General features: G+C 31.0%; 2 protein-coding genes across 3 annotated transcripts in view; both read right to left on the bottom strand.

Moving 5' to 3' along the window:
* faf (ubiquitin carboxyl-terminal hydrolase-like faf) overlaps positions 1-22,022 on the bottom strand; it is a 200,074-nt gene that overhangs the window by 168,300 nt on the left and 9,752 nt on the right. For both annotated transcript variants that reach the window (XM_067287046.1, XM_067287048.1), the window contains exon 2: positions 2,076-2,261. In XM_067287046.1, coding sequence (XP_067143147.1) covers positions 2,076-2,174 — 99 coding nt within the window. In that variant the 5' untranslated portion in view covers positions 2,175-2,261. The remainder of the gene's footprint in view (positions 1-2,075; positions 2,262-22,022) is intronic.
* LOC136988982 (zinc finger BED domain-containing protein 5-like) lies at positions 13,334-15,173 on the bottom strand. The gene is made up of 4 exons (XM_067286999.1): positions 15,162-15,173; positions 14,899-15,042; positions 14,230-14,820; positions 13,334-13,936 (listed from the first exon to the last, which is right to left on the bottom strand). The coding sequence occupies exons 1-4, from the start codon at positions 15,171-15,173 to the stop codon at positions 13,334-13,336; spliced, it is 1,350 nt and encodes a 449-aa protein (XP_067143100.1).

The following is a 22,022-nucleotide window of genomic DNA, read 5'->3' as shown; positions in this document are numbered from 1 at the left end:
CCGATTAACGAGTCTCTACTGTATTTCACATAAATCCCTTATTAAAAATTCATGTAATTTATATTTTTCAATAAAAATTATAAAGACAGTAATTGAAAATTTAAAAAATAAATATAGAACATATAATATCAAAACTTATAAAATTACAGAGTAAAAATTCTCTAAAAAGCAAAATAAAGTTGTTGTACTGTATAAAAATTTTAGAACTGTGTTCAGGAAAAAAAAAAAAATCTTTTCTTTACACATTACTCAGTGAATTCAAAATTTCACACCTTTATGTGAACTGAGGGTATTGCATCAATTCACATAAAGGTGTGAAACAATTCACATAAAGGTGTGAAATTTCGAATTCATAGAATTTGCAAATGAGGACACCTACTTAAAACCAATAAATAAACAACTTTTAATATGAAAAGGAAACACAAATGATAATTGACCCGTCCACCTGTTTTACTTATTTAGATCTTGACAAATTCATTGTTTCACCTGCAGTGGTAGTTTCAAGGACAATGGTAGGAATAAAATACCATATTTCGTTACTAAAATAAATTCAATGACAATTGATAAATTAAAATTTATTGACTCAAGTGCTTTAAAAATTTGGGGAACCAAAAAAGCATGCTATATCTGAATCCTCAACACAATGAGAAACTACTGTACTTTAAAAATAATGTATTTTTTAAATTGAAGTAATTTATGGGTGAAGTAATTTCTACGACTACTACTGTGTATTTAAATACCTTATATTTCTTTCTCTAAGCAGTTGGAAAAAGTGATGATTAATTCATAATACGTTCAACTAGCTCAGACTACACCCACATCATTACATACAGTATATATAAAAAAACAGATTAGTTCAAAAAGCCAAATACTTTTTACCAGTAGAAATGTTTTCAATCTCCTTTCAGATCAACACCAACTTACATAATTACATTTGAACAAAGAATGTCTTACCAACAGAATATTGGCAAGACACATTTTATAATTGAATCCTGTTCAAACCTACATATTTGCAAATATCATTTTTTGTTCATATGTAGTTATCTAAGCTGATGATCTGAAAGAAAACTGAAAAAGTTTCTAGTAATAAAATGTATTTAGCTCCTTGAACTAAGAGGTTTTACAGCATTGTATATTACAGTGGGTGATCAGTTAATGAACAGTTCGGACTGTGAACAAATCAGACAACGAACACAAGATGATGTGTTTGAGATTTGTAAAACTATATTTTACTGGCATCTATGAATAGTTTACGGAACGAGACTTTCAACAGCTGTATACATAACTTTTTTTGCACTGGTTGATTTCTGTTTTCTGAATTTTTATGAGTGTTTTTCTGTACTTCTTATTAAAAAAAAAACCAATAATATTACGGGACCTAAAGAAAGTGGAGTGTCAAGAACTGTGCTCACTACAGAAACTTAGCAAGAGATAATAGCCAAGGTAGAGAGTGGATAGAAGATGTCTGATGTTGCTAGGAAGTATGACTTCAACAGGTCTACAGTAGGCAAAATCTTAGCTAAGAAAGATATAATCAAAAAGACTCAAACAGATAAAGTGATAAGAATCACATCTGCAAAACAAAGATGTTCCATCCATGAAAAAATGGACAGATTGCTTTTAGTTTGTTATTACATGTAAATAAATGTATTAATAAATTATATAATTATTTATTTATTTTTTGGAGTCACCAGAACAAATTAATTAAATTCCCATAAAAATCTATGGTAAATTGACAACTGGTTAACGAACAATTTGGATAGCAAACATTGTCTTGGAACAGATTATGTTCGTTAACCTGATCGATCACCCACTGAATTTACCGTATAACATTCATTTTGATTGGTAATATAAATAGATCTGAAGAAATTATAACAAATATTTGTCAAAATTTGTTTGCATATTTGTTTAAGTTTTATACACAACACTTTGTTATATAGATACAAAATTTTAATACTGTACATTATTAATATAATAATTATTATTATATTAATAATTATATATTAATATTATAATTATTTTAGAATATAATAATAATAATTATTATTATTAATATAAATGAATAAAAATATTACCATGGTAGGACTAGGTGAATTTTCATCAGCCGGTTGTGAAGGCTTTTCTTCTTGCCAATCCCCCCCTCCACCTTGTCCCCCTTGTGTAACAATAGTCATAGCGGCGTATGTAAAAAACTTTCAATGTAAGTTAAAACTGCAGAAAACTGGAAACATATATGAGATGTCTTCAGCATGAGTATAAATCTGAAATAAATTCATTATTAAATATAGTGAATAATAAAATTTATAGTCATATCTCCTCAAATTCAAAGAAAGATTTTATTATCCTAATAAGAAAAATTTATTAAATTTTATTTTATTATGATTTTGTAGTTAATTTGAAATACTTTGAAAATTAATATAAAAAAACTTAAAGGCATTTTTTTTAATTTTCAGAACATTTTATTACAAAATATTTTTGTATTTTTTATAAATAAATAAAAATTATATCCTGTGATTTGTAAACTTATTGCCAAGTAATTATAAAACTTAAATCATAGCAGTTTTCTAACATTGTCACACTTCATTTAATGTAAATAAATCCAAAAATATTAAGTTCTCTTATGAAAACATTGATATCAAAATTTTTATATTACAATAATTAAAAATTAACACTTTCTTTTTCACATATGTAATAAAACCTTATTAAATAACAAATCACATATTTATTTTATTGAAAGAGAAAAGCAATAACTAAGCTAATCAATGAATTAAACCTATCTAGTTTTGATATAGAATGTAAATGAACAATTACATAGAATAATTATTTATTAAATAAATTATAGCTCAAAAGTTCAGTGTGTGCATATTATTATTTGATAATTATTAGAGGTTAGAGATAGTTATTTGGTTATTTAAATAAATTTCAGGAGAAACTAAGATTATACATTAGGTAATTATAGATACATTAAGGGTCGATTTACACACAACAGTGACGTGCCGGCACAGTGCAGTAAGCATTGATAAATACCATACATAGCCAATCAGAATTTCATGTACGACACTTGTATGATTGACAGAATACAGATCACGTGTCGTAGATGAAACTCTGATTGGCTATGTGTGATATTTATCGATATTTATGCACCAAATGGTCACTGTGCTGGCACGTCACTGTTGTGTGTAAATCGACCCTAAATCTAAGTTCACTGAGTAAAACATTTCATAGTTAATTTACATTAATTCTATTCTATTTCCAAATTTTTTTTTCAGTCAAATAACTTTCATTTTTACTTTCCTAGCTGTTATATAGCAGAAGAAAAGTATGGCAATTGGTCAAAAAATGATCTTCCCCAGATTTTTTACATTTTTGGTCTTAGGACACCTTGAAACGTCAAGAAACACAAAAAGTTTGAAGGTAATTTCTGTATTTATGGATGTTTGTGCTTGTGTGGGGCACGATTTTGTTCACCCTGTTTGAAGCTTAACTCCTATGCTTTTTGTCGAAAATTTCTGAAATTTTGCAAGAAGGTTTTTTTATTATTAAAGGGTTTGATGCTATTGAATTTTGGTGGTTAAAGGTTGAGGGGGTGAGGGTTGTGTGTATCTCCAGTAGGGTCAAACTTAATGACGATTTTACTCGTTATTAGCATTTACAGTTTTTCTTTTTTTTTTTTTTTTTATAAAACTCATTCCTACCCTCAAAATTAAGGTTTTTGCCATTTTATAACAGTTAAAAATATAAAGTTTTTAAAATAAAATATGATAACAGATGGTGCTACCAAAATTTTAAATGTTGCCAGGAAAGTTAAGCAACTCATTGCTGGTTTATTTTTTATATACAGGGTATATCAAAATTATGTTAACATTTAAATGAAAAAATTTATAAAGTAAAACCTACATAAACTGAAATCACTCTGTACCAAATTATTTTTTGTTTTTTCAAGTTTTCATTTTGAACAGGTTTTAGTACTTTTTTCTTTTATGCTACACCAGATAATAGTTACATTCACTTTAAACTACACAGTTCATTCTTTTTGTAGTAAAATCACTTTTACATACCAAAAAAAATTGATTAGTATGCTTAATCTAAATTAATCCAAAGGTATTCCAACTAAAGATAAGAGTATTCAACTGCAAAACATTCTTGTTGTTCCCAATTGTGCTAGGTTTTGAAAACTAAGGGTTCTTGGATAAGATTCTTATAATATGAGCTACCACAGCAAACAGGCCAATTCAAATACAAAGAATTAGTGTCTCGCTCTGCCATTGAAAATTTTAATACCATTGGGGTAATATAGAGACTAAGTTATTCTGTGATCTGACTTCTTAAGAAATTTTAATACCGTAATAAATTGTTAACTTTAATCTCTATAATAAACACGTTTATCAACTGGTTCTCAAATACTCAATATTAATAAGTACTCTGTAGGAGACAAATTGGTAGCACTGTTATCTTGTTGTTTTCACAAATTACATTCATTACTGGTTATGTGACCTTAGTTTCTCTGATGAAATTCAAAATGATTCTTTGAATAGTTTGAATCCTGCTCTGCAATGACCATTAAACCCATTAAACTTACTTGTGTGAGTCAAATCTTAATTTTCTGCTTTATCCACCTTATATTTTATACTCAAAAACCTCTTTCATTTCCACATCAGACAGGTTTCTGGCTTATAGCAGAATTTAACACAGAAAACTGCTCCATTCCAAAGAATTTTTTCCATATAGGCAGGTTTCCATTTTATTCAGATTCATTTTAATCAGAAAGAAGCTGTCAAACACATATGTGCACAACAGATGACATTTATGCAGTGAGTGCATTTTTCACAGTTTGAATATAGAAGAATTGTTCAAACTCAGTCAAATTTCTCTCAAATTTAGTGTTTGAAATTGGTCATTCAAAGTATGAGGTAATGCTGTATGTAACTTATTCATAAATTAAAAAGAATAAATGAAGAGAAATTATAGAAAGCAACTTGCACAACAGATAAAATGGAATAATTTTATTTCACCAAACAGATTAAAAGCAGACATTGATGTAGATCAGAATATGCTCAAATGAAATGATGATACAAAACTTTTATTTTTAGTCTTTAAAAATTAGACTAAAAAGAGAAGGCCACAGTTGCTATGTTCACTTTTTAATAAAATTTATAATATATTATGTAAATCTCAGTACCCTTTATAAGCAGAAAAAGCTGTTCGTGTGAACAGGCAACAACAAAAAGAGAAAACTTGAAAATAAATACACATGTAATTAATAAGTAGTTTGCCTGAAAAGTTTAATGCCAACTGCAGTGTGATGTGGTCAGTAATGCCTGCAGTTTCTGACTTGAGTTCAATTCTCTCTTCATTTGTTTTTATACATATATAAAAACAACTTTTTAATATTTTCTTTCTAGATGAAATTCAATGTGCTTTTTTTTTTAATCTCTTCTATATTCCAAATTCTTGATGACCAAAATTTGACTTGTGAATTGTCAAAAGCAAGTGAAAATACAATCATCATTGTTTAACAATCCTAATTGTATTTTTACATGCAACATGATGAAATAACAAACAACAAAAGATAAAACAAAAATATAGCAAATTGGATTTTAGCTACGAACAAAATACAATGAAACCTGGATTATTATTTTTGGCAAGACTTGAAGAAAAAACAACTGACATAGGAATTTATCACATCAATGTTTGTATTGTTTATCTCATATAAAACATTATTTTCCAGTGATATATTTATATGATGACTTTCTGTAATACTAAGCAACATGATACTTATGCACAAACATGCATTTCTTTTACATTTTAAAAAATTGTTAAGAATACTATAATTTGTTCTATTTTCTTCTAGTAAGAATGCCTAATGTATTGCTATATTGGAAGCTATCAGAAAAATTTGATATTGTGTAAAAATGCATTACTTAGGTCTATATGGTAAACAACAACAGAATAATGTGCACATTTGCTATTACTAATAAATTTGGAAACATCTATGTTGGTGTAGATTATAATATGGAAAAGTGCATTTCTAATTTTTCCTGTAACCAGTTCAAAATACATTTTCATATGTCACAATCTTTATTTGAACTACATAATATGCATATAATTTATGTTGGCAGCCATCTTAACTTGTTTTCAGTGCTATGAACCTTGCTGCACTCGTGTTGCAGAAACTAACTTAAAGCAGAAATAACTGTCTTTTAACAAAGTATCTTTAAGCAGTTTTACTAAAAAATGTACCCAATATGTACAATAAAATACATTTAAGTTTAATTGAATTCGTTTTTTCTTTTTGAAAGATTCTTAACTTGTCGTTTCACCTGAAGAAGAACCAGAGGTTCGAAAACGTTAGTGAAAAAAGATAGAGAAGGATATTAGCACTGTCCGGTTTGGGATAGCAGTAAGTTTAATTTACAGTGTGTCTAGAAATTTCTTGTTTAATTGCTGTGTAAATAATTGCAAGAATTATCCAAGAGAAGACAATAATCTGTGTCTCTTTCAGTATGATTACATTATTATAATACAGTACAGTACCTGTATTTTATTATCCTATTAGATAAATACAGTATATCAAGAAGAGCTATTTGGGGAATTGATTTAGTTTCGTACATGAATATTAGGGTTTAACTATTAAATATGGCATGTTTTAATTTTTAGTACACAAAAATCAGTGTTTCAATTTAGTACCCTCTATTGTGGATAGAACAATTGATGTGGGATAACATTTTTCTTTTAGTTAAAACACAGAACAAACACTGAAGGGAAATGATGAGGAAACAAAAAATATAGGAAAAATTAACACACACACACACACACACACACATATATATATATGGGTCCTTATTTGGGACTGGAGAAAAAAATCAATAGATGCAGGAAAACAATTGATAAGGAAACAACAGATTGAGGTTTCACTGTATTTAACTTATAAAAGATTTCTTTGTGTATGTATGTTTGAGGTATTCTGAAATAAAAGTCTGTACAGGTGCTCACAATTAAACAGGCCTATTCTTGGCCGTCACTATAAAATACTGTCATATTTGCAGTTTCTATGGAGATAAAAATTCTATCTTAGTATATTATTTTACTAATTAATACAAGAACATGGCACAAAATCTCACTAATGATTACCGTATTTTACGAACTATAAGACGCTAAAGACTATAAGACGCATCTTAATTTTTAAACAATTTAAAAAAAAAAAAAAAAAATACCTATAAGACGCTATGGACTATAAGACGCACCTGAATTTTGGAGGCAATTTTTCGAAGAAAAAAGTGCGTCTTATAGTCCGTAAAATACAGTAAAGCACTTACATCTGTAGGTGATATTTCATATCCTGAAGGAGGAGAAAAAGATACATACCTTGTTTCTAGCAAACAAAATAAAATTTTAAATACAAGGACAGAACCATGAAACATCTCGACTTTTAAACTGACTACACCAGATTTTCAAATTATGCTGTGCAATGATAGGAGGAAAAGTTTACAATTACTCCAGATAGTCTTACTATTTCATTATTGTTTTATGAAAAATATATTTGATTTTAATTACTGATAAGAATATTTACTTACAGAGTACAGTTTATATATGGACTTTTGATATTAAAATATATGATAAATATATTATCCATTCAAATCATCAATTACTACTATTCTTTAATCTCTTACAAAATTCATTTATAGCTCATATTTAAAATATTCTTAGAACAAACTAAATGTGAGACAATAAAATACTAAAAACAAACCTTATTGACTTCTAGCAATGAGTATATTACATTAAAAATGTTTTTAACGAAAAGTTGGAGCAAGTACACCGCTTCAAGTATCTCAAAGTACTCACTGATGACCAGCTGAACCCCGAGGCCAAAATCAAGAGCAAAATCGAACAAGCCAGGCAGGCATTCACCAAATGGAAAACACTCCTTACTGACAGAAGCTTGAACATCATGCTCAAATTATGCACATTGAAATGCTACATCTGGCCAATCCTGCTCTATGGTGTAGAAACGTAGACTCTAACATCAGCCACTACAAAAAAGCTACAGGCCTTCGAAATGTGGCTCTACCAAAGAATGCTGAAAATCCCGTGGATGGCAAAGATAACCAATGCACAGGTCCTGCAGAACATGCACACCAACCGGAACCTGATCAGAACCATCATCAGCAGGAAATGCAAATACCTAGGCCACATCACTAGGAACCACCAAAAATACCATCTACTGCCACTCACCCTGGAGGGCAGGATTGAAGGCAAGAAACGTCCAGGCAGACTGAAAATGGCCTGGCTAGACAACATCAACACCAGGCTTCACATGACAACAGCACAAATTTTACACGCAGTGCAAGACAGAGAACAATATCAATATGAAGTCGCAAATGCCATTTGGCAGCATTAAAGAAGAAGAACCAATTCATAGGTCTTCCTCAGTTAGAATCTACATAAATGGAATAAACTAGCAGATTGAATACAAAAATATTCTAAAATTAAAGGAGCATCAATATACAATTAACAAGAACATGAATAGCATAGTTTTAGAGAACTACACCAGGCAGAAAGGACATATGGGTTGCATGGAAAGACAGCAATAATCCTTACTACTATACAGTACTAGAAATACTAATCACCTCCTTCACTTGGAAAATCATAGAAATATGTAAAGCTCATAGAAAAAAAAATATGCATTAATTTTAGGGATGTGGACACTCTATCAATGGCCTGGAAATGTATTTTTGAAACCTGAACATTTATATTACTTATTTTTAAAATTATTTTTGTGTTAAAAATTTAAATTTTAACAACAAAAATTAATTACCAATATTTAAATTTTAAAAATTTAAATGCTGTTAATTTAATTTTTATAAATTAATCTGTAATAACAAGGTATCAACCAAGAATGCCAGTACCAGAAAGATTCAAATTTGAAAAAAAATCTACCTGAAGGTCTTAGTTGCATACTGAAATTATTAGTAACAGTTTTCTCATTTATGCAGAAGGCCTGCATAAGATTGGAATAAACTAACTGAGGAAGACCTATGAATAGGTCAAAAACATTTTTAATACTGTATACAGGTAACCCCCATATAACACAGCACTTCTATAGCACGGATTCGCTCTAACACGGTTCGAGAATTGGGAACATCCCCCGTATAACATGCCACTTCTATAGCACAGGTTCATGCTAACATGGTTCGGGAATTAGGTAAAAACCTCGTACAACATGAAATGTAATAAAAACTGTTACCAGTTGATGATGCTCAAGCTGAGATCATCATATAGGATCAATAATCCTCTGGAAAATATTTACTTAAATAATAAATAAGTATTTTACCCATGAAAAAAATCACTATATAAAGCTGAAAAACCGGATTCTATCAATGTATGCCAAAAATGGCCACTAGAAACACCCCTAGCAAGTATTTAAATTAATTTAAATTAACAATATAAATTATTTTATATTTTTACAGTATAATATTCAGTATATTGTTTTTTTATTTGTAATTTTGTGTGCCCCGATGCCTAGCATTGGGCCTTTCGACTGTGAATAATAAATCCAGTTTAAAGAAGGATTTAACAGCATGTTTCTTAATTCTTGGAACCTAACCCCCCTTTTCGCACTAGTTCTTTGTTTCGCATAACATGGCAATTTTTTGGAATGTAACTCCCATGTTATACAGGGGTTACCTGTATTCATATAAAATTTAATATATTTCTGAAAGATGCTTTAAATGATTAAAAACAAGTAATTGAAATGTTTATATTTCATACCAATATTTTATTTTGATAATTTATTTCCCAAATTGTTTCTTTAGTATTAGACCTTATCAAACATCTTTATCATCACAAATTACCTTCTAATAGCCAAAGATGCAGTTCAGGATAACTTATCCCCTCTTCAGTAAGGCTTAATTTTCAGTATTCTTTAATAGTTGTTTGAAAAGCCATCTTTGCAATTAAATAATCAAAAAACCTTTTGGCCTACCAATGAGCCACTTTCTCCACACTCATATCAAATTTTTAAATCTGATCTTTTGCCCTATTATCATCACTAAGTTACTTGGTTGGTTGAGTGTCACTACATGTAGTGAGACTCAAACCTTGTTGCTGGCTTTGAAATCAGGCAACCACAAATGTATATTTGTTCATAGTGCCTTTTCACATAACAGAGTCCTATATTAGTTTCTCATTTCTCCTGTCTGAAGGAATCACAAATAAAGTGCACAAGTCAATGTCACATCATTTGGATATTTACAACATTTTGAAGAGTGTGATAATGGATCTAAGAGAAGAATATGCAAATGAAAAGACATTTGCATATTCTTTTCTTACATCCATCATCACACCCAAGACTGGCAACAAATTCTATGATAGCCTTTTGATTCTAAAATTTATGAAAAATTTAAGCCAAAGTTTTTAAAAATATCAATATAGTAATTTTTATATTTTTTATAATTAATGATATTAAACTGAAGTCAATTTTTAAAATATACATAAAAAATTTAATGAGTTATATCTGTTGGACTAAAATGCTGCTGATTTTTCCTTGGGTGCTAGATGATCGAGTTGAAAGGAGTTGCCAAATTTGTTCAATCCAACAGAAGAGCAATAGTACATCAAATTACATCTGATCTTTGTCAGGGAACATCTCCAATGGCCTCTGAGTGAACTGTTCATTGTACATTACATCATCTTGGGTATGGAAGCCAAAGACCTGTTTGAAAGCCTTTGTTATCTGCAGCTAACAAGATCAAATGACTCCAATTTGCACATGATCACGAAGACTGGACAGTAATTGACTAGAAAAGGATAATGTGGTCTGATGAATCACATTTTCAATTACATCATGCAGATAGCTGAGTGTGGATATGGAGAAAACAGCATGAAAGTATGGACCCTACATGCATTGCCATAATACTTCAAGCTGATGGAAGCAATGTTATGGTTTGGGAATTTTTCCTGGCATTGTTTAGGTCATTTGATTTGTGTTGAATGTCTGAATGCCCAAAGGTATTTAAATATTTTTGCTTACCAAGTATAGTGAACCTCCATTAATGAACACTCCTGAATAGCAGACACCTCTACTTAAACATTTTTACAATCTCCCTTCAAATAGGACTTCTATTATATTTACCTCTAAATAGTAGGCATTCTAAATAACAGATGCCATCATCCATAACCAACCTTACAAAAATACAATGCCTTCAATATTCTAAAAGAATTAATTATGTTTAACATATTTTAAAACAAAAACAAAATCTATTCAAATACTCTTTCAGACAATGAATTTTGACCGTAGGCATCAAATAAGACTGGCTTAAAATAGAAATAGGGAGGAGGGCAGGTTATAAAAAGTTGAACAATATTATTTATCTGTTAGAGAAGTTTAATCTGGTTAAAGTGGTTTGTGGTGGCTAAAGTATAATTTTTAATAAATCAGTTGCTGAAAAAAGCAAAAACGTTTGAAAAGTTACACCTACTTGATAACTACAAAGCAGAAAAATCCCTATATTGATTTTTATTAGTCGCTTAGATTATAAATGATTTTATAAATGTAACAATTTCAAATATATTTCCCACCCCTTGAAGTGGATAGCAAATCACCTTTGTAACTTGACATTCGAATGCGATTCAATTAAAACAAGATTTTTACAGCCGAAAAAATAAATACTACATTGTATATATATTTTAATTATATATACTTTTGGTATATATAATTAAATATATCAATTATACCAAAAAGTATATACAATGTACAGTACAGTACATACTTTTATACTGTACATTGGTATATTCACACTCCTATTGCAAATTTGACGTTTTTGTAATCTATCATATTCTTCACTTTATAATGACCACTTTACAATATGGCCACCAGCATGTGCATCCAAATAGCAGACACCTCTAAATAGCAGGCAAACTTTTCGATCTCAACATTGTTCGCTATTTAGAGATTATACTGTACATCTAGTCATTTTCTTTTAGGAAATTAAATACATATTCTTTCTTCTTTTCAACAACTCATAAGCCAATTCTGAGTAATTAATTATAACCTTTATTGCTTCTTTTTTTACTTTCTGCTTTAATTAAGCCTTTTGTAGTTGTAAATATAAGTTATTCTAGTATAGAATCACAAAGTTCCTGGAGGACACAGTTAATTGCTTCTCTCTCCTTTTCTGATAACATAGTGCCAGTAGCCCATCAAGGAATGTCTCGATTTTTTGGAATTTGGATATGACCCAATGTCCGAATACAGAACTAGTGGCACCATGTTATCTGAGAAGGAGAGAGAAGGAATTAACTGTGTCCTCCAGGAACTTTGTGAATTAACTAGAATCACTTGTATTTACAACTACAAAAGGCTTAATTAAGGCAGAAACTGAAAAAAAAGCAATAAAAGATATAAAGATATATTACTCAAAGTTGGCTTATGAGCTGCTGAAAAGAAGATACATCTGGTTATGTTAATAGCCTACCCCATTAGAGATGGATACTTCCAGCAGGACAATAGTGAGGTTGAGGCCAAAGTTTTAAACATGAAAATGTGTACGTCTGATATTCAGCGCCACTTTCCTGTAAGCCTAGAAGTTTAACAATGATGTTTGGAAAGTCATGGAATCATGCTCGACATTCCAAATGCCATTGTCAAACTTCTAGGCTTACAGGAAAGCGGCACTAAATGTCCAACGTACACATTTTCACATTTAAAACTTTGACCTCAACCTCGCTAATGCTCCTTGTCATAAAGCTCAAATTGTTCAAGATGGTTTGAAGAGTATGAGAGACTTCACATTGCTTAGTTGACCTCCACAATCACTGGATCTCAATCCAATTGAGCATTTGTGGGATGAGGTCAAAAGGGCATTGGACAGCTGGATCCAGAACCATCCACACTTAGTGAACAGGAAAATAAAGTTTATTGGATATGGTGTCAGATTTCTCCTGCAATTTACCAAATCTTATAGAGTCCATGCCAGAGAGAATTGCAGCAGTATTGTGAGCAAAAGATGGCCCAACAATGTACTGAGTAGATGGTCATAATAAACTTGCCACTCAGTGTGTATATGTATATGCATGTGGAATTACATATGTATATGTAATTAATTCCATGATGTCTTAGAACAGTGGTGTGCAAACTTTTTTCGACTGCGACCCCTTTTGTAGAGAGAAAATTTTTGGCGACCCCTAGAGATAAATGTTCACAAATACGATGTATATTTCGCACATTTCTTTCGTTTCATCGAATAAAAACATCATCATATCTGACTCATATTAATTTTATTTATAATTTTAAGAAAATACTTTTTGTATAACATAAAAATCAGTAAATTGCCCTTTAATGAGATGTATGTGACTGCAAGTTTCTAATTATCTCATCGATGTTTGGATGTATGTTGCTAATTGCAATTCGCATATCATCTTCAGGGTTTAAACGCGAGCGGTATTTAGTTTTTATTGAAACTAGTTTGCTAAATCCAGTTTCACATAAATACGTTGATGCAAATTGTATTAAAACCCTGATGGCATTCTTGCATAAAACGGGATATTGCTTTTCCACGGATAGCCAAAATTTTTGGCAAGGCTGAGTCTTAAATTGATTTCGAAGAGTATAATCACTAATTAAATCTATCAATTGCTCTTTCTCACTAATTAGAAGAGTTGAACTGCATATGTCGTAGGAAAATGGATCACGAATCCAACCAAGATCGTTTTCAGGAAAATCCTTGAATCTTCTCGAAAAATTTTCCTTTAACTTTTCAATGTGATTGGAAATGATGTTTTTAAATGTAAATATATCTATATTATTTTCCTTGATAAAATCGTTAAAGCAAGGGAACATGTCGGTGTTGTTTTTATTCAGTTCAGTTTGCCAGAGACTAAGCTTATTCTTAAAAGCTTGAATTTTACTGGCTGAAGGTATGATAGTTGAATTCTCACCCTGCAAGCTCAAATTTAAGTCGTTAAGTTTTTCGAAAATATCAACAAATAGCTCAGTTTCCCTAGCCAAACTTCATTGATATAATAACTTGCCAATCTATGTTTCTTTTCGATTAAAAACATGTACACTTCATTTCTCAAATCAAATATTCGTCATAGTATTTTCCCACGTGAAAGCCATCTGACTTCGGTGTGTAACAGTAATCTCTCATACGTTGAGCCCATCTCATTGCAAAGTATTGAAAAGAGACGGCTGTTGTGGCTGTTGCATTTAATGTAGTTAATTGAACTAACAGCGTCTTGTAATATGTTGTGCAACTCTTCATCCATATCTTTTGCAACAAGAGCTTGCCGATGAATCATACAGTGATTAAATACCATATGAGGCGCCACTTTCTGAATTAAGCCTCTGAGCCCTTTATTCGAACCTGTTAATGCTGCAGCACCATCAGTACAAACCGCAACACAGTTTGCCCAGGTAAGGGACTTTGCTTCAAAATATTCATTTATTACTTCGAATATTTTTTCTCCAGTTGTTTTTACTTCCAAACTTTTGCAACATAAAAACGTTTCTGTTATATCTTCATTAAAAATAAACCTAACGTAAATAATATCGGTAGTCTCGTCCAGTTGTAAAGCAAATACAGATGAATTTTGTATGCGTTTTATGACTTCTGACTCGATATTTCGTGACATTTCGGAAATCCGCTGAGACACAGTATCTCTTGATAATGGTATTGTTTTTAGTTCATCTCCATATTTATTGCCATGCATAATTGATGTCATCTTGGTTGCTGCAGGAAAAATAAGGGATTCTCCAATTGTATGGGGTTTCATTGTTTTTCCTATTAGATAAGAAACTTCTTTAGAAGCTCGTAATGCTTTCTGAGGTATTGTTGTAAATTTCTTTAAATGTGCACTTTGAATTTTCAGATTTTCAGCTCATCTTTGAAAAAAATCTACATGTTTATTTTGAAGTTCTTTATGTTTAGTTTCCAGGTGCCTTTTTAATTTAGCTGGTTTCATGCTCTCCTTTGCTAATTTTTCGTTGCAAATGACACACATCGGGCGTTCTTCATCACCAACAACACAAAATGTAAAACCATACTTAATAAAATCCTCATTGTATTTTATTTTTTAGATAGGGCATTTAGTTCAGTATTTTGCGACTCCTCATCAGTATTTGTTCGTTTGTTAGCTAAAGACGTACCTGGTGTACGTATTACCCATTTATCCATTATGAAGATAGGGGTTAAATTTTTTTAACTAAAACAAATAATATATTTTTTTTATCATTTTTTTTCGAGAAATTCAATAAAATTAACAGAGATCTTTCTCTAATGATAGTACATACCTGATAACAAAGAGTAGTAAAGCCCGATAAAAATATACAAAATCATAATTACACAACGTCACATGAAAAAACTCGAGGAGAAACTAAAACAATTGCAGGCCAACTGCTACATGCTACAACTTTACATGGAAACGTGCAGTAAAACATTCAGCGATAATTTTTGGTCGTTTGGTTGGCCTTTGAGGATTGTGGCTTTGTTCGGCTTGGTATGCTTAATGCTTCACTTATCTTATCTCTTCTTTTATGGCTTGGTTGGCCTTGGCTTGGTACGCATGTCTACAAGATGACTACCACAGCCCTTGATTACCACTTCATCTCGTACGGCACACATGCTCAGTGCGCACTGTCCGACACAGTACGTATAACATCAATACGTCGGACAAACAGGCGCTTTTTAGTAAAACTGGCGAATTACCGCAAAGAGAGCACCATCTACCGGAGTGAAAAACTTGCGTCTTCACACTTTACATACATTACGCATTACGGTCAAAGAAAGAGCGGACAGCATGAAATTGCAATTAAACAGTGAGTGACGGCGCTTCACTCTTTATATGTACACTGTATGGTATGCAGCATGCAGGCATAATGCATTTCATAAAAATTTGGCGACCCCCAAAAATTTCTGGCGACCCCCACAGGGATCGCGACCCCTAGTTTGCGCACCATGGTCTTAGAACAACAAAGATCTCTCTCTACCTTGTATGAAAGACACAACAAACTATTAATAGTCAAATGTCTCTTAAAAGCATACTGAATATATAAAAGACTGTGTTTAAACATATAATGTATAAAATTATTTTTTAAAAAAATGAAAATTGGCTAAAAATTTAACTTATCATTTTTACAAAAAAGTTTGTCATATATTTATGAATATTTTTATTTTATTCTATTTTATCCAATCTAATGTATCTAAAATCTAAGAAATCATTATATTGAGAATAAATTTTAATATTTTTGGACTTAAACTGAATACAAAATATAATTTATTTTGAGATTGGAAGAATTAAATATTTTCATAATCTACTAATCTACTTAATGTTGAATTTTTCTCCATTTGGCTCTAAAGCCACTCTTCTTGAAACTCCAACTCTTGCATATAGTTATTTACTGATTTTAATTAAGTCCTCCTTTGGTATTAACTTTTCCTTATACTTCTATTTTCAAAGCACAGAAACTGTGTATGCTACATCTGACCAAATCATCTCATCTGCACTCTTAAGATTACTCCCAATCTTTGCAATGCTAAGACTCTTCAGTTCTTCACTATATCCTTTTATGTAACACTTGACATCCACCTTAATGATCACTTTTAAATCTGTAATCTGTTCATGTTTTCTTGTCAAGCATTCAGTACCATACATCACAACAGGTTTACTGTTTTGAAGAACCTTCCTTTTAAGCAAGTACTACTCAACAGATGAAAAAATATTTAATTAAATGATAATTTTATGATAAAATTTTATCAAAGTTTACCTAAATGTAACTTTTTGAATACTTTTATGTTTATCAAAGGGTAGACAGTGAGAACAAACAAAATTTAATTTATTTTGAAATAATTCACATTAAATTTTTCCTATTATTTTACTATGATGATAAATATCCAAAAAGTGATAAAACTGTTCAAAAGTATCTTTCATTAAATTAGCAATTCTTAAGTTTTTCAACTTATGGCACTTCAAAATTATTCATTGTTGTACTCCTGTACTTAGGAATATAAAACCAGAATTAAACTGAAATATTTAGATTCTTAATAGAGTAAAACTATTAAAAATTCTTCTCAAAAATCTAAGTCTCAAATTATGAAGATATATAAAAACATTAATCTCATTATATATTCATATTAACCTTTAATTAACATGATACTTCAAATAACTTATTGAAGACAAAACTTTTTCTACAGATAAAATGAAATAGTCAGTGATTATTCAATATTTGATTTACATAAATGATCAAATAAAATGATCAATCATAAAAAAAGTAAGTTTTTAAAAAATGTTACAACTATTAATGTTAGCTACATTAAGTTTCTAAATTTTTAAATGTTAAATTATTTACATATATCTTTTATTTTCAAATTTAACATTTTATCGTGTTACACAAATTAGCATCAAAACAGTTTAATTATTTAAATTTATCAAAAAGGAGATATTTAACTTTAATTATTTTAAAACTTATTGAATGGAACAAACATTTTTCTAATGATCATTTTCACAAAATAAATTATACAAAGAATAGTGAAAAAACTGATTTTACTAGTCTTTTGAAAAAAAAAGTCTCTGTGTGATACTTCAGTAAGACTTGCAAGTAAACAACTGAATTCAGCCAATAATACTATCCACAAAAATCCATTTTTATCCAGAAGATAACTTTTAATGAAGTGAATGTTTTCTGCTGCTTTTATCAGCCATCTTTGGATTCTAACCACAGTATATCAACCAAATTGAACATTACAATATAGAACTCCTCACGGATTGATTCAAATTTAACATTAAATATAAAAACTATTGATTAAAAAATTAACTAATAGATAAACAGAAAATATAAGATATTACAAATGCAAATAAATTATAGATTAATAACACATGTACAAATAAATTAAAATAGCAGCTGAAAACATTCATTCCATTAAAAATTATTTGCTGGATAAAAAAAAAAAGGTTTTGTGGAGAGTATTACTGCTTGATACTTTCATAACCTAAGCAGAAAGCAAAAATTATCTTAAAAGATATCAGAAACTTTTATAATTATATATGAGACAGATTAGTAAGCATGTGCATGTTTTTCTCCTTAAATGTTATGTTGAAACCTTGATAGAAACAATTTGAGTCCAAGTAGATCAAATTTTTAAAAAATACACTAAATATGCATTGATGATTTAAACTGAATATTTTGCAGATTTGACCATTTTTGGAACTAAATAAGTGCTTTATAAACTTTATAGCTTGTTTGAATAATTATAAGTGCTACTTTTTTTTTCAAATGATGTATAATCCATTTTTCTCTCTGTGCAATGAATTTTTTTTGCACTTGTACAGTTCCTTCAAATATAGTTCCATAATCCAATTACAAATGAGCATTCAAAATTCAAATGTTTTAAATTTGAATGTCTAACTCATATTCTTTTAATCCTCAAATATCTTGTAAACAATTTAAAAACATTCCTGTAAGCCAAATCAGTTAAATAAACACAAAAATATTTAATATAAACAAACAACTCTATTAAACCCGATACATTGTAATATTAAAGCCAACCATTGCCATATGCTATCGGGCTAAATAACGACCTGATGGTCATAGCGTAATGTTATATATATTGGAAGACAAGATTGGACTGGAGATCCGGGTAGCGTAATTGGCAATACATCTGCACAGTAAGCAAGAGTTGTGGGTTCGAGTCCCGCTCCAGGCCAATTCTTTTCTTCCAGTAGATATAAATTATTTAAATTATTAATAAACTCCTAAAAACACTGGGTTGTAAACAAATCTTCAACACAAACCTAATAACTGGTGCAAGTCTAATTTTCTACGGCAAACATTTTCGAACTCAACTCTGGGTCCATTCTCAAGCCTAAATTCTCTTCCAATCGGTGTTCGACAAATTGAATACTCTCAATCGCATGCCATTCGAAAATTCAAAATTGTTCCATTAGCTTCTGTAGAACCTTTACCCAAAAAAAACGCTTCTCAAGTTCACTTTATAAATCTTAAAAAACTTAAACAGCTCAAGCCCTTCAATAAAAAGACCAGCAGCATCTTTCCTTTCCTTTACTCCGTCTACACTTTTTGCAGTAGGGCCTGCCATGCTAGTGATAACTTCACCTCGTCCTTTGCATTTATCGGCTGGGATGATTGGAAGGCCTTATAAATTTCCATCTGCTCTAACCATCGAATTTGATCAGCATGCTTAGTGCTTAGTGATCAGCAGCCAGTAGTTTCGTGGCCTTGAAGTCCGGGATGCTTTCCGGATCCAATGCATAAACCGTCAATGAGGTGGTAGCTCTCCCATGTACAATGTCCTTCTGGTGCTCTTTCCATCTTACTTCCACCGCTCTTTTGGTGGATCCAATGTACACCAATTCCCTATTGCATCTATTATCCGTTAGTGGGATAGCGTATACCCCAGGAAGTTTGTCCCTATTTGGTCTATCCTTATCATTCCGTAGTAGTTGAAGCAGAGACAGGCATCACCTGTACGCTATGTCGAACCCTTGTCTTTTTGCAATTTTTCTATATAAAGGTGCTAAGATCAGGTTGTACAAAAGGGGTACAATATTTTTCACTGCTTTCTCATTATTCCCATTATCCGGTGGATCGGGACTGCTGCCATTTACATAATTCTTTTCTAGTTGCTGTACCAATCTGCTGTAACCGTGCTCTTTCGCCACTTCCTGCAAGTATTCCATTTCATGCCATAATGCTTCCTGTGTGGCGCTGTGGGTGTGCGCCCTTTTAACCAGGGACCTGAATGCCGCCATCTTATACCCATACGGGTCACAAGAATCCGCTAAATTATTTAATGAAAAATTATAATTATTAAATTTATTAAGAGATGGCACCTAACGCTTCCCTCTGGTATCAAATTGTTTAGTAATTCATTAATACTATAGCCATTATTTAGCCTGATAGATTACGGCAATGGTTGGCTTAGTATTCAATATAACTAATGTTTTTATCTATATCAAACAGACATCCTGAAGTTACATAAGCCTATTAATGAACAGAAACACCAAATTGAATACAGAATTCAAATCAAACTTTTAAACCACCGAGGTTCAGGCAGGCATCCCATGTAATGAATGTACACATATAGAGAAATAACTGAATAAACACTACCACTCAAAAACTGGGTATACTTGAATTAAAACCTACCAAAATCTAATATCCAACAGAGTAAAAAAATAAGTGCTAACGTTTTCACTTGTGTTGAACAGGCATCATCATGCAAACTAATTCCCCAGCTACTGAAACAATGGAGGATTGCCGTACATGTGTGAAGAGAGGAAGAGACATAAGGAGAGAAAGGGGAGGGGAAGGATAGTAATATTTATAGTTCAAAGAAAGACTTCCACATTGTGGAGAAATCAACATTGCAAAAATTAATGGCAGTGTTATTGCAGGTGGCCTTATAAATTTCCATCTGCTCAAGATGTTCGAGAAAGGGTTGCTGGGAAGAGCTATGTAAGAGGCTTGCACTGTCAAAGTCCACATTGATGTCTGGTCTGGGTCATAGACGAAGATGACCAACACAGTGTTGGCCAATCCTTTTGTGATGGAAATCTGATGTTCCTTGAGACAGTGTTTAAAGAGCACATTGTAGCCCCTATGTATTCCAAGTGGCGGTTGGATCTATCATCAGTGATGATGAAAGTGTAGATGCCTGGTTGGAGATACATGTCTAAAGACCATCCGGACAAACATCTAAAAATTGTATGTATGTATGTACAGTTTTTTTACACACATTCAATCTATATATTATACACTAATAACAACACATACATACAAATCTGGCATATATGAGGAGGTGCCATGCAAAAGCAAACAAGTCTACTCTAAACAATTGTTGGGAAAATGCAAAAAACTATTATTGAATTTATTTTACATCTCACACCTGTAAAAATTTATTATTTTTTTTTATTTTGTATCTAACATCAATATTTGAAGGCAGTTTTTGATAGGAATATAGTTAGTATTTAATTAATTGACATTAAAATATGGACGTTTCTTTTTGCTTGGACAGCATGGATATGTTTTCTTTTACCTGGCCACTATATTCTTTTTCACTTTGTTATACCAGCTACTACTTTGACTTATCAAAAACATGGCATTTTACAAAATAGGGATAAATGATAAATGTCTTCTTCCAAACAATCACATAGGTTCTCATTATTTTCTTCTTCTGGGTCATCTGCTTCAAACTTGGTTCCATTTTGTAACACTTGTTTATACTATGAAAAACTATCATCATTTTCCCATTCCTAGCCATACAAAGTCTTTAAAAGTGATTCAAATGTCTTTTTTTTGACAGCTGACACAGGGTGTCCTAGTAGTAGTTGCTCAACTGTATCATCAAAACATTCTCACCTAAAGGAGCACTGTATTTTTGTATTTTCTTCTTTGCCCATACTCCCAACAGTTTTAGGTTTCTTTCTAGATTCAACATTGCCTTCCTCTACACTTATCAAACCGTCTTCATCCATTTTTCACTCAATTATAACACTGAAATACACTGTATAATAAAATGTGTACTAATAAACAACATTTAACATCAAAATCTCAGTTCCAACAGAACAACAAAATGACACAATAAAAACAAAACCACCTGTTGCATTCTGGAGTCACATGACTCAATCATAGCCCTCCATTGGCTGAGGCAGACTGCAATGGATATTTTTTTTTGTTTGTTTGTTTGAACACATGTAAAGAGATGTTCTTTTTTGCACAAAATGTCGATTTTCAAAGGTCAAAAAGTGTTGGATGTGTTTTTTTTAAATGAAACTGACTATAAAAGTAGATAGGAATGAGGCCAAAAAAAAAAAAAAAAAAAAAGAAATAATCAATTCTAAACTCAACTTTGATTTTTTGTGGATTTGTTTGCTTTTTGAAAGCCGATCAATCGAAACGTTGGTTAATCGAAAACATTCCAGTCAGCAAATTTAAATTTCCGCTAGTGCTGTGGTGCTGCAATCTTTGGCTATGTCTTGGGCTACTTCAATATTTTTTTTGTTAGTGTGTG

This window comes from Centruroides vittatus, unplaced genomic scaffold, assembly GCF_030686945.1.
Source record: "Centruroides vittatus isolate TY-2023 unplaced genomic scaffold, ASM3068694v2 scaffold_435, whole genome shotgun sequence".
Lineage (NCBI taxonomy): Eukaryota > Metazoa > Arthropoda > Arachnida > Scorpiones > Buthidae > Centruroides > Centruroides vittatus.
This window is presented reverse-complemented; position numbering and strand designations above follow the sequence as displayed.

What these genes read in the sequence shown, in the direction of transcription:
- LOC136988982 (XM_067286999.1), bottom strand. An exon ending in AAGAACTTCAAAATAAACAT is followed by an intron (nt 14,821 to 14,898) that starts GTAGATTTTTTT and finishes ACAATACCTCAG; the next exon opens with AAAGCATTACGAGCTTCTAA. An exon ending in ACAACATATTACAAGACGCT is followed by an intron (nt 13,937 to 14,229) that starts GTTAGTTCAATT and finishes TTGAGCTTGCAG; the next exon opens with GGTGAGAATTCAACTATCAT.